General features: G+C 38.8%; 1 protein-coding gene across 1 annotated transcript; it reads right to left on the bottom strand.

The window, feature by feature from the left end:
- Positions 1 to 41: 41 nt before the first annotated feature.
- Positions 42 to 8454, bottom strand: LOC146665780 (stomatin-like). Its single transcript, XM_085411212.1, has 7 exons — positions 8344 to 8454; positions 6896 to 7005; positions 6582 to 6654; positions 3666 to 3748; positions 3319 to 3522; positions 1882 to 2016; positions 42 to 1328 (listed from the first exon to the last, which is right to left on the bottom strand). The coding sequence occupies exons 1-7, from the start codon at positions 8402 to 8404 to the stop codon at positions 1140 to 1142; spliced, it is 855 nt and encodes a 284-aa protein (XP_085267338.1). The 5' UTR covers positions 8405 to 8454; the 3' UTR covers positions 42 to 1139.
- Between the last annotated feature and the right edge of the window lie 3876 nt (positions 8455 to 12330).

Below are 12330 nucleotides of genomic sequence, written 5' to 3'. Positions count from 1 at the left end.
TCAAAATAAAATCATATCAAATCATACTGCACAAAAGAATGTGTGCTACAAACAACAACAAAGCAAACACAGGCATTAATCCTGAACGAAACTTCAAAAAGTTATTCATGTGTCTGAGGTTTTTTTTTACAGAAACAAATTCATTTAAATTACAATGAAAACTGGTAAACTGGACAACAATCAATCAAACAGTCTTTAGAGAACACAGCAGCACAGTGTTGTCCACTGGTTGTGTTTCCATATGTATCAAAATTCCCTAAATGTCACTATTGTTACCACAACAGAAACCTATACGACTTACTAAAGTAAAATCGAACAACCTTTCCCTTTCCTAACAAAGAAATCTTCTGTGTGGCAACAACAACATGTGGCTGTAGGCAAAAATCACTTCTTGGTCAAACAGTCCAAACACTTATGTTAAAAGTAGGAAAGCAGAACAACAGATTAAAACAGAACGTGTCATTTTCACAATATATAAATTCAAACATGTTTAAATATTTACACGCTGAAAGAAAGAATATGATCAATTATAACTCATTTTTTCAGCTTCCTGATACTTGGACACTTTCTGAAGCTTTAAATGAACAAACTTGCAAATAAATAAATAAATAAACAACTTAAAACAAAAACTAAAGAAAACTCAATTAAATAAATAAAACTTCAAGTTAAAGGTTATGCTAAGACTAAAAACTCATACTACATATTATTATATATATGTTATATAATATATTGAATCAGTGGTCATTTATTGGCAAACACACCAAGATGACTGCGGGGCATTGCCACTGCTGGCTCAAGCTACCCGCTCAGCTGCCAGAGCACCTGAGGCAAAGCAAATATTCAACTCCAGCTCTGATAAACAGAGAATATGCTAAATTTCACAGGTTTGTAATAAAGGGTAAATTCTCAAAGAAGGCCTGTGGGCTAGGAGATGATACCCTAGATTGTGTCACTTTTTTTCTTTGATTATAAAGTTGGAAAAAAATAAAAAGAAGTTATAAATTAAACCTATGTGAAAATAAGCTGGCTGCTGTCAGATGTAATGACGGTGAGGCAATGAAGTTGATTACACATGTATATGTGCTCAGTGATGCATGCTGGGAGTATGTGCATTTCTTTTCTTTTTTTTAGACACTTTCTCATGTATTGACGAATTTCGGCAAAATCTCCAGTGGAAGTGCCAGAATGATGGTGGAGTTCTTCTCTTCAGCGATGGTGTTCAGGGTCTGAAGGTAGCGCAGCTGCAGGGCTGACGGAGACTCTGCAATCACCAGGGACGCCTCCTTCAACGCCCGCGATGCGCTCATCTCCCCCTCTGCTGCGATCACCTTAAGAGGAGAAACAGGAGGGAAGAAAATGAAAAGAGCGCCTTGATCTCACAGCCCAGTGGAAGAAGCCTCTACACCCACAGTTACGACTATTCTTATTACAAAATCTTGCAGAATTCCTTTTTTCTGGGTTGCGATAGATTTCTTGTTTTATTTGTAAATCTCCTTTAAACCAATTTTTAAAATCTCCAATAACCTATTGTTTAAAAGGATTAGACCAGTATGTAACCTTACAAACTACATAAATCTCCCAATGTTACTTTTTTCTCCTTTTTATGAAATTGAAGTGTAGAAAAATAACAACAATCGATAAATGCAAAAGAAGGACACAGGAAACTGGAAGGCAAAAAGCTGAGTGCTATTTGAATACTTTCAAAATAGGTCAGTGTTTCCCACACATTAGGAAATGAATGGCCAGACAATCCACTTGATCTTATTTTGAAATTCAGTTGCTGCTAATTTGCAGCATTTCGTCTCTCAGATGGTCCTCGAAGACATTTCCCTTAAAAGACTTGTGTTTAGACAGTGATATGGAGATGTAGAACCGCCTTACCTTGGCTCGGGCCTCACGGGTGGCCTCAGCCTCAGATGCCATGGCTCTCAGTAGCTGAGGGGGCAGTTTCACATCTTTGATCTCCACCCGCTCCACTTTGATTCCCCAGTCATCTGTGGCATTGTCCAGAGTGACCTGAGGAGACAGCCATGCAATATACCGTTTGTAGTACCACATCTGTAAAAATAGAACGTATGTTTAAAAAACCCTCAACAACAATAGATTTTATCGCAAAGTTTTTAAATGAATGAGAAGGATGTCCCTCATCTTTCAAAGTTTTACATTTTTCAGAACTGTCCAGCAGATGGAGCTGACAGTGGTGACACGTTTCTCTCACAAAGCAGAGAAACAGACACACATTTTACATCTACACACTGTCACACACTGCATGTCTATTTTTACATTTTATGAGCAAAAGAATTCATGAAAAAGTGTCTATTGGTCATTGTTGATCATACTATGATTATACAACTCTTCTGAGAGTGGAAGCTGTTACTGCTACAAAGATGGGAATTTTTGCCCATTCATCCAGAAGAGCATTTGTAAGGTCAGACACCAGTGTTAGACAAAGGGGCCTGGCTCACAAACTCCATTCTAGTTCATCCCAGTGGTATTCAGTGGACTTTCAGTCAGCTTCTTCAACACAAAATTCATCCAACCATGCCTTTGTGGACTTTGCTTTGTATACTAGGGCACAGTATGTAACAAAAAAGGTCTTTCCCCAGGCTATTCCTACAAAGTTGGAAGCATAGAATTGTCCAAAATGTCTTGTTAAGCTGAACCAGTGAGATTTCCCTTAAGTGGACGTAAGAGGCGCAGGCCAAACCCAGCTAAACAATCCAACGGCATTGCTGAATTCAGCGAGTAAGAGGTGTGGTCACAGACATTTGTCCACTTCCTGAAGTACCTCCTGATCACTGTCTCTGTGACTCTGAATTAGAAATAAATATTTAATCATTTACAGCAGCTCAGCATAAACTGGAAGTAAAAGTTTAATGGAAAAAATAAATAATTAAATTCTAAAGCAAACTAAAAGCTGGACTCGTCATAGAAACATGGGATTAGCTAAGCTTCACTCAGTTTACAGCAGTTTGTTAGTTTAACAGTAACACACAGTTCGGGTGACAGCTGCATTATGCACCTGGTAAACAAGGCTCAGAGCAAGATGGCATCTCAAAATGCCTTAACAATGAGCCAATAGAGACAGAAGGACTTCACAGAGATGAGGGAATACCTTTTGGATATACCACATATAACAAATGTGTAAGGTCATACCCTTGGACACACCCTTAGAGTGACAGCTCAAAGGCTTATTGGACAATGTAAACGATGTAAAAAAAAAAAAAAAAAAAAGAAGTAAATTTTGGAAGTATATAATTATTTCTTGCATGTTTTGGGGTCACAGTTACAGCTAAGAGAAAAGCTGAAGGAGTTTACCTGCATAAAATGTGCAATGTGTTCACAGTCAGACAGAATCTCTGCCAGGTTCTTGTTACTCAGAACATTCCTCAGGGTGGTTTGGGCCAAAAGCTGCGTAGCAGCATCTGCATTACTGACATTAGCCACGGCCAGAGTAGGATTCTGGACCCGGTAGTAGACCAGGGCATCAACACACACTGCCACAGAGTCTCTGGTCAAAACCTGAGAGAAGAACAGTGTTTACACAATACTGTGTAATAAGCTAAAAAACTACAAATAAAATAACTACGCACAGTTATTATTACATGAGCTGAATTCCAGTGAAAGTGATCTGCTTAATGTAACTGGAAGGGTGCATGTCGTACCTCTTGTGGTGGGATGTTAAAGGTGACGGTGCGCATGTCCACATTAATAAAACTGTCAGTGCACGGCAAGACGAAGAACAAGCCTGTGAAATCACAAGAATGCAAATAGTTTCAACAAAGACTAACGCTACAGTAAACACAATAATGAGGAAGCTTCCTCACAAATGTTTGAAAAGACCAGGATGAATGAGATCCTGGCAGGAGGCCAAGTCAAGCTCTCGCTTTATGAGACTGCAGCTGTACTGACAGCAAGGCAAAGCCGTGGATATTTGCAGCTTTCATTAGCCTGTTTCAAGTCACTATGATTGAATTAGTGCATCAAACAATAGTAGTGAAATAGACATGTGCTAGGTGTGCAATCATTTAGCAAACATTAACACCACACCGGATAGAGAGTGGTTGGATGCCATTCCTGTCAAGATATTGTAAATTTAAATGGTGAGATCACAGACATCTGTTCAGGAGGGGCAATGATGATAACAACAGTCTCCCCGTGCCACTTCCACCATGAAATCTGAAGCACTCTCAGTCAGACAAGTAAAAAGGTCCCAGTTGGTCTAATACAGTCTGAAAAACATCTTGTGATGCACATAAGCATGTTTATCGATAAAAATCTCAGTTTCAGGCAGAATGAAAGATTTTACAGTAAACTTTCTGTCACGGTCGGACGGCCCTTTCCGGACGACCCTGCTTGTGTTTATGTTTTCTGTATATATGTTTGCTTCTCCCTCCCTGGCCCTCGGGGTTGTTTACGGAAGTGCGCGCCGTGGGAGAGGCGTGTCCTGGCGACTGTCGTCATTGGGAGTCCCTCTTCGCTGTTGCCGGCCCACCTGCAGCTGATTACCTGACCAGTGGTTGGTAATCATTCCTCCAGGCTAGAAAGGGGTATTTAACCTGGACTCGCGGCGACAGTCGACGTGGGATTATTACTCCGAACTGGTATAGTCTGTGCGAGCAGTGTGAGTGTGTTATTCGGCTAGCGTGTGGCTAACGCTGGATTTTCCTTCTTCCTCCAGGAGGGGCGAGCGGAGAAGCGAGTTGGGGAGCACACACACTAAGGGAGTTACTACACGGAACGCACTGGGAGCAAGGGACGAGCACGATTGGAAAATTGCACTTTTGAATGGATTGTTGGACTTATCTGTTTCACTGTAAATAAACGCACTGTGTTTCTGTGAGCAAGAACCGCGCCTGGGTCCCTCTTTTCCGTGACACTTTCTTTGTGAGCCCGTAGATAGAGAAGCCAAGAGTTGCAGGTTGCAGGTGCTATTATTAACCCCATGTTGTCATAAACTCAAGCCCGGGGCTCTCTGAGGAGCCACGTTTCAGCATTTTGAGAGGACACTGCTTGGTTTTTAGATCTAGTACAACAAGAAATCAAAGATAAAGAGACAGTGAGTTGTGAGGTGTATGCAAATTGTACCTCGTGGGAGTCTGTATTTTTTACTTCTATGCTTCTAACAAATCTGCTGCCATTCAAAACACAAGTTACATAACTGATCGCATGGATAAGGCATTCAGAAAAATATGCTGTAGCGCTTGAACAGCTCTGTGGGTGCAGGTTCCCTCGGGCCCCTGTGTGGGGCCTGAGTGAACCTGCACCCATGCCCACTTTGTCTGTGGTCTTGTTGCTATAAAGCCTACCAAAAAAATCACATTTTAATTTTTAGCTATGACATGCCTTGTGTCATTCTGCCCAACAGCAGGAAGAAAACGCTCTTGTAAACACAACACAACAGGACCCACTGCCCCCATGCTTCTCTTTGATTCTTCCTATGGTTTTTTTTTTTCATGGTTTTAACAACACAAATATTGGACTGTCAATCAGTGTCTCAAAAACTACACTATGGACTGTCACAAAATAGTAAGTAACACACATTACGTGCCCCCCCCCCCAAATGAGAAATCCTCAGGATTTACTGGAGGAATTGGCACTACATTTGGTTACCAGATGATGCATGGTAATGTTTCTGTGATCCCCCAAAATGAAGTTGGCTTCTGCGACTTTGAGTCGAGTTGTTTAAAAAAACATTAAGTGGATTTCCATGAAATTTGGTACACGCATTAATATGCCCCGAGAATCAACAGCAATTGCTTCTGTGATTTCATGACTCTTTTTGTCATCTGGTGCCATCATCAGGGTGCATAATTTGCCCAATACTTTGCTATATGAACAAAACGGATCATACATCTAATCAGTACTTTCTTCACGTCGGCATTTTAACAACCACACTGTAATGACACTTGGATATACATTATGTAACTTTTTGCGCTCCCTTGCAGACTGATAGAATTAGAGGTTTTTGTAGTAAAGTAACCGCAACCAAACAACTGGTGTGCTCTACAAAACAAAGGGTGGAAAAAAATGTAACTCAACAATACACATCATATATGAAAAAATTATGTTTAGGTCAATCAGTCCAGTGACTGTGGTCAGCTGTGTGACGATGGGTAAGTTTCCTACACTGTTTGTCTGAATTTAATGCAAGAAAAAAAACCCTCCAATTTAAAGCTCAGCTGATAGCAACTGATGTCATTAAGTCTGCCAATAAAAGCAGTAATCAATATTAAATTTATTGACTGCATCTAAAATAACGGACAATCTAAATCGCTGGTAACAGGACACTGACTAGTGCTTGTTCTCCTCCCGCCCATTTGAAGCAGCTCTGTATTACGGTAGCTAAAAGTGAGCCACTGAAACACTTAAACAAATGTCCAACAACTGACATTTGCAAAGAAATGTCAGGACATTTGAATGATGATCCATGCAACCACAGCTGAGCATGAAAAATATATTATCTATGAGTTAAAGACTACTAACATTTCAATAAAGGAACTGTATATTTAGATGACTATTTAAAAAAAAACACGATGGTGTAATAAAAAGAGAAAAAGAAATAAAACATGACTTCTTACCTGGTCCTTTGGCTCCTCCTGACAAAAGGCGCCCCAGGCGAAAAATAATAGCTCGCTGGTACTCCTTCACAATCTGTATACAGAGAAAAACAACCCCAAGGTCATATATAATATGTAAGTAAGTATGAGTAATTTCTTTTTCTTGCAGCTAGATATGGAGGTATTCTTATGCATGCTACTTTTAAAAAGAAATGAGTTTTCCTGTAAAGTAAAGATGCATTTTATCTGGGTGAATGGTAAACAACCATGCGTCACCAGCTTTTAAAAGGTGTTTCTAAAATAAAACAAATAGCACTGTAATTTAAGTAGCTGACCACAATACACATCCATATGGAGATGGGCAGAGTAATCAGCAGGAAAATGAGGGAGAGCCCAACCAGAATCCTGCCACAAAAGCCAATGTCAGTGTTTGGGTTCTCCAAAGCTGGGGAAAGAAGACAGACAGCATGATTTCAACTGGTTTGTACCAACTATGAGAATATATTAATGCATAGTGAATCTTGTATATTTGGACATATCTGCATGTATATTCTTCTAGATGCTAAGAAATTATATTTTAGATTTTATTTTTATTTATTTTATTTTTCAAAGGTAAAATGGAAGGGAAAAATCCTAATCTATTTGGCCCTATGTGAAAAAGTAATTGCCCCCTTTCAGCCTTTCAAATAGTTGAATCAAGAAATCCCTTAAACAGAACCTGTCTGACAAAGCAGGTAAGCTAAAAGATCTAAAAAAAAAAACAAAAAAACAATGCAACATGCCACAATCTAAAGAAACAAAGTGATTGACAATCTATCACTCTGGAAAGTGCTCCATTTCTAAAGCTTTGGTACTCCAGCAAACCATTTTGAAAGACGCTATCAATGAATGGAGAGAACTTGTAATGTTAATAAATCTTCCCAAGAAGAGGCTGCCTACCAAATTTACTGGAAGAGCACATCAACGATTCATCTACGAGGTCACAACAGAATATAAAACAACATCTAACGAACAGTATTCATGAATCAACAATAAGAAGGATATCAGCAAGAGTGCCAAGGAAAAAACACAATGCTGAACAAAAAGGCTTTTTTTGTGTGAAACACATGTGGCCAGTCATCCAAACACCTGACTGCAGTTCTTGATTCTAAGAGTGGCACAATCAGTTACTAGGTTTAGGTGGCAATTCCTTTTTTACATAGGACAGGTAGGGTTTGGATGGCTTTTCCCCCTTAATACATAAATGGAAAGTGCATTTTGCGTTTGCTGTGGTTTTCTTTATCTAATCTGAAAATTTGTTGATAACCTGAAACATGTAACGCAAACAAATTAAGAAATCAGCTCTCTACTTCTGTCAATCCATTCAACAGACAAAATTAGAAGTCAGAATGCCATGAACGGCTTATACTTAACTTACAATAATTTTTTTTGTGTTTTTTTTTACAGTAATTAACATGTATGTTACGTGGTTTAATACTGTTTCTTGAACGCTACTGTCTTGTAAAACATTACTGGACGGTTAAGGTGTGAGTGGAACTTATTAACGGCTTATTAACGGTCAGAGCTAGCTAGCTCGTTTTTTAAGTAATGATCACTAAAAAAAATATGTACTTCTACCAACATTTAATTAGAAATTTCACGCTAATCTAAAAGTAAAACTTTCAGCTAAGTGCCGACTTAAAGAAAAAGCCAAATAACTCGGCTGGGCCAAAGTTCACTGACTTTATGAAGCCATCTCTGTCCAGCTATCAGTAAAAGGCGTAGAAAATTAAGCAGCCGTTACCTAACTGCCGTTCGCGACTTCGGGCTCGTTTCATTTCAGCATCTTCGTTGTCGTCAGCCATAGTCCCGGCCAAATAATAAATAACTAACAGTGACAGCAGGAAATGATAGCGATATATTGATTCACTATGGGCGACAGCCAGTTAGTGCGAGGTGACGTTTACCCAAGTTTTTACTTGCAGTAATCTGACGCAAGGGGGCGTGGCTGAGACCAGCTCCATCCCACGTCCTGGAAGACCCCATAACTGTAGAAAACATTGGAAAAACCACCCGGAGAAGAGAACGAGGAAGTTTCATATTCAGTTCACTATTGTTCATGCTATACAAACGTCTGGAGTCACTTCTCATTTCTTAATGTTTTGCTAAGAAATGTTTAAATATATGCGGCAAAACAAACAGAGTATAAGGTGAACACAGTTTGTTCTAATTACCTTGAAAGTCAATATTTGGTGTGACCACAGTCATTCTTCACAGTGTGAACTTTCTCAGGAAAGCTTTCCAGTATTTTCTCTAAGTGGTCTTCAGGAATAGTTCTCCTAGTTTCTTGGACATTCAGAGCTCTCCTTTGGATGTTGACTTCCTTTTTTAAATTTTTCTGTCAAGATGATGCCAGTAATGTTGAGTTCCGCGCTCTGGGGAGGCCAATCCATCATCGACTTCCATTGTGAGTTTCTTCTATCCAGGTATGTTTTCACTGCACTGACAATGTGTTTGGGACTGTCGCACTGAAAAAAATGAAGGCATTGCATAGTGGATCAAAATCTAAGAGTACTTTTCTGCATTCAATACTATCAATTTTATCAAGGTCCCCAAACACCATAGGCTTTAAATGAATTACATCACAGGACCTCTTTGCGTTTTACAGATTGATGTAGACGCTCACTATTGCACCTCTTTCCTGACCTCTTATGTACATGTCAACAATGATCTGAACCAAAAATGTCAAGTTTGGATTCATCACTCAATAAGACCTGCTAATATTTGGTCGAGTTCTTGTGCAATTTGGCATACCGATACAATCTTTTCCCTAATGCCCTTCTGTAAGACCTTCAGATTGTGTTTATCTGCTGTAGAAAGTATTTTATGCCCGACACTTTTTCTTTTGTTTTCTACTGGTTTAATTTCAAAAGAAACATTTTAGAGTCTGAAAAAACATTGCTTAAAAATTAATAGGAATAAATAAGAAAAAAATTACAACAAATTATAGGTCCTTGGAAGCAAAATATAAAGATGTGAGGAGTGGCTCAAGACTTGTAAAACTAATTTGATTGATCTGTCCTGACTTTGTCATTCTTATCCCTACTGAAGTCTCATTAAAAGAAACAAAACATGTCAAGTCAAACTGAATGTGTTCAGTTCGATGGGGAGATATTTATACTAGATGTATAAGCATCGCCTCTGGTTTGAAACAAAAAAATTTCTCATATTCTAGACTTTCACACAGATCAAAGTATCCTGTGACCACCAAAAGCTAATACTTAACTTTTGAGTCCAAAGCATATTTGACCCAATATTTATACTGTATTTCCAATATTATACTGTTTGCTTACATTTTGAAGCCTAATATATAGCATTAATGATGTCACAAATATGTGCTTGACTTAAAAATGTGCATGTAGGTGTTGGCATCTGAAGCTGAGATGAGATGAGTTGAATATTTAAAAAAAATGGCAGAACCTTTAAGTGAGACATTGAGCTCAGTGCTTGGAGCTCACATTTTTTATTTAAGATGGTCTGATACACCAATAGACCTTGTCAGACAATTCAACTGCAAATGAGCTTAAAAACATTATGTAGTCTGCACCGCCTCATGAGGTTAAAGAAAGATCAGCAAGGTTGACTTTCTTATGGCTTCCTCACATACAAAAAATGTAGTGGAAGTAACAGTCTACTCCATAGGTGTCAAACTCTGGCCCGTGGGCCAAATTTGGCCCGCAGCCTAATTACATTTGGCCCGCGAAGCCATACCAAATTACTGTTAGAGCTGGCCTACTGGTATTATACAGCTAATATTGTTTAGTATTAAGCTTTGCTTGTTCCATATTCAGTTTTCCAGCAAAACTTATTTGAGTCCATAAGAAAAGATTCATTCTTAAATCTGGAGGAAGATTTTTTTTTCAATAAATATTAACGTTAGCTCGCGACTTTGTTCCAGTTTTAAATTTTGGCCCACTGTGTATTTGAGTTTGACACCCCTGGTCTACTCAGTGTGGCAGCTGGAGCCTATTTAAATTAACCTGCTATTTACAGGCTACTGTCGAGGGTAATGCTAACAACTGAAAGTAGCTTCTATTAATAACCCAGGCAATGAAATATTTTCAGTGAATTTATGCGACAGCAGTCAGAGATTTCATTCCACGTTGACATGATAGCGTCACACAGTTGCGGCAGATTTGTTGGCTGTGCATGTGAATCTCCTGTTCCATAAAATCCCAAAGATGCTCTATTAGGTTAAGATCTGCTATTTGACTGCAGTAGCTTTGTGTTATCCTTCTGGGAACAACCATCAGAAAATGTGTACACTGTGGTTTGAAAGGAACTGACGTGGTCAACACCAATACTTAGGCAGGCTGTGGTGTCTAAATAATGCTCAATTGATAAAAAGTGGCCCAAAGTCTGCCATACCATTTAAACCACCAGCAGCCTGAATTGTTGATACAAGACAGGATGGATCCATACTTGTATGCTGTTTACACGAAGTTCTGATCCAACACCCAACTGTTGCAGTAAAAATCGACAGTCATCAAACCAGGCAGTGTTTTTTCAATCTTCTATTGTTTGGATCATTCTCTGTAAGCCCAAGCAGCAGTTATCAAGCAGCTAAACAGGTGTACCTGATAAAGGCACACCTGTTTAGCTATTTAGCTATTTAGAGTCCTCCACCTGACGTGGTTCAAGTGTTCCAGTGTTTTGGCATTGTTCTTTCATCAATGGAGAACATTTCTGCCAAGGGCACATCTGTAAATACCTGATTACAACTTCTCCAGTAAGCCTCCTCTCTACTTGTTACTGTTGCCTCCAGAGGCATTTTAGAAAGTAAGACATGCTTCAAAATGACATGAGATTGATTTACAGGTTAAAAAAAAAAGCAACCATAAAAACCTGTTGAATACTAAACATGAGAGTTGGTCAGTCTCTGTAGGCTGGAAGACTACCTATGTACCAAAAGACTATTGCAGGGGCCCAGGTTTGAGTCCTTTCCTGTAAGCTCTATTTTTATGTTATAATAATATTAAAAGGCAAAAATAAATCCTAAAAAAAACAAAACACAAACAAATAAAAAAAAAGACTAGACTGCACAAGCCACCAAATAATTGGAAAAGGTTTTATCCACAGAACACTTCTGATATAATCTGTGGCTGAAAGAATCATTATCTTTATGCAGTTAATCCTGAATTTGGCACTGAAGTTTGCTTACTTTATTTTATTATCTTTATATTCATTTTAACACTGCTACACCTACGAGTTCAATAATGAAATGTTGAAGGATGTGAATGCATCAAAACTGGGATTTTTTTCTTTTCTTTTGCTCTAAATCAGAATTAATAATTATCAAAGAAAACGGTATTTTGAGGAAAAATTAATAGGCCACGGTATTTTAAATCCCTTTACAGATCCCTACAGAACATGCACAAATGAAGATAAAGCCATCAGGATTAAATTTTACAGTCAGTAATGAAATACAAAATTGGAGCAGATTTAGAGCGTATAGACCATATGTAGACACCAGTTGACGAAGTGCTAGTGTATTTTTTTTCTTTTGGATCAATCCTTATTTGTAAGCTCCTTCAGTATTAACACCAATCATTTTAGTGACAGAGCTGGTTGTTGAGTTCAGGTGGTGGCATGCACAGAAAACCCAGGCAAAGTGCAATTATCCTGGGGAAAACTAAGGGATGGTGGCTGTGCATGTTGCAGTGGTCTAGAGCTCCACCTCACCTAATCCTCTTTTAATTAGGGTGAGAGAAAATGTGGAACCCCTCCTGGA

This window comes from Rhamphochromis longiceps, linkage group LG7 (genome assembly GCF_057381845.1).
Source record: "Rhamphochromis longiceps isolate RC_006_pf linkage group LG7, R_longiceps_female_GT1.1, whole genome shotgun sequence".
NCBI classification, from domain to species: domain Eukaryota; kingdom Metazoa; phylum Chordata; class Actinopteri; order Cichliformes; family Cichlidae; genus Rhamphochromis; species Rhamphochromis longiceps.
This window is presented reverse-complemented; position numbering and strand designations above follow the sequence as displayed.

Bases quoted from the DNA above. Each gene is read 5' to 3' on its own strand.
- LOC146665780 (XM_085411212.1), bottom strand. From the start codon at position 8,404: ATGGCTGACGACAACGAAGATGCTGAAATGAAACGAGCCCGAAGTCGC. The intron at 7,006-8,343 runs GTAACGGCTGCT...TTCTTTCCCCAG, and splicing joins AAGTCGCGAACGGCAGTTAG to CTTTGGAGAACCCAAACACT. The intron at 3,749-6,581 runs GTAAGAAGTCAT...GTGATTTCACAG, and splicing joins AGGAGGAGCCAAAGGACCAG to GCTTGTTCTTCGTCTTGCCG.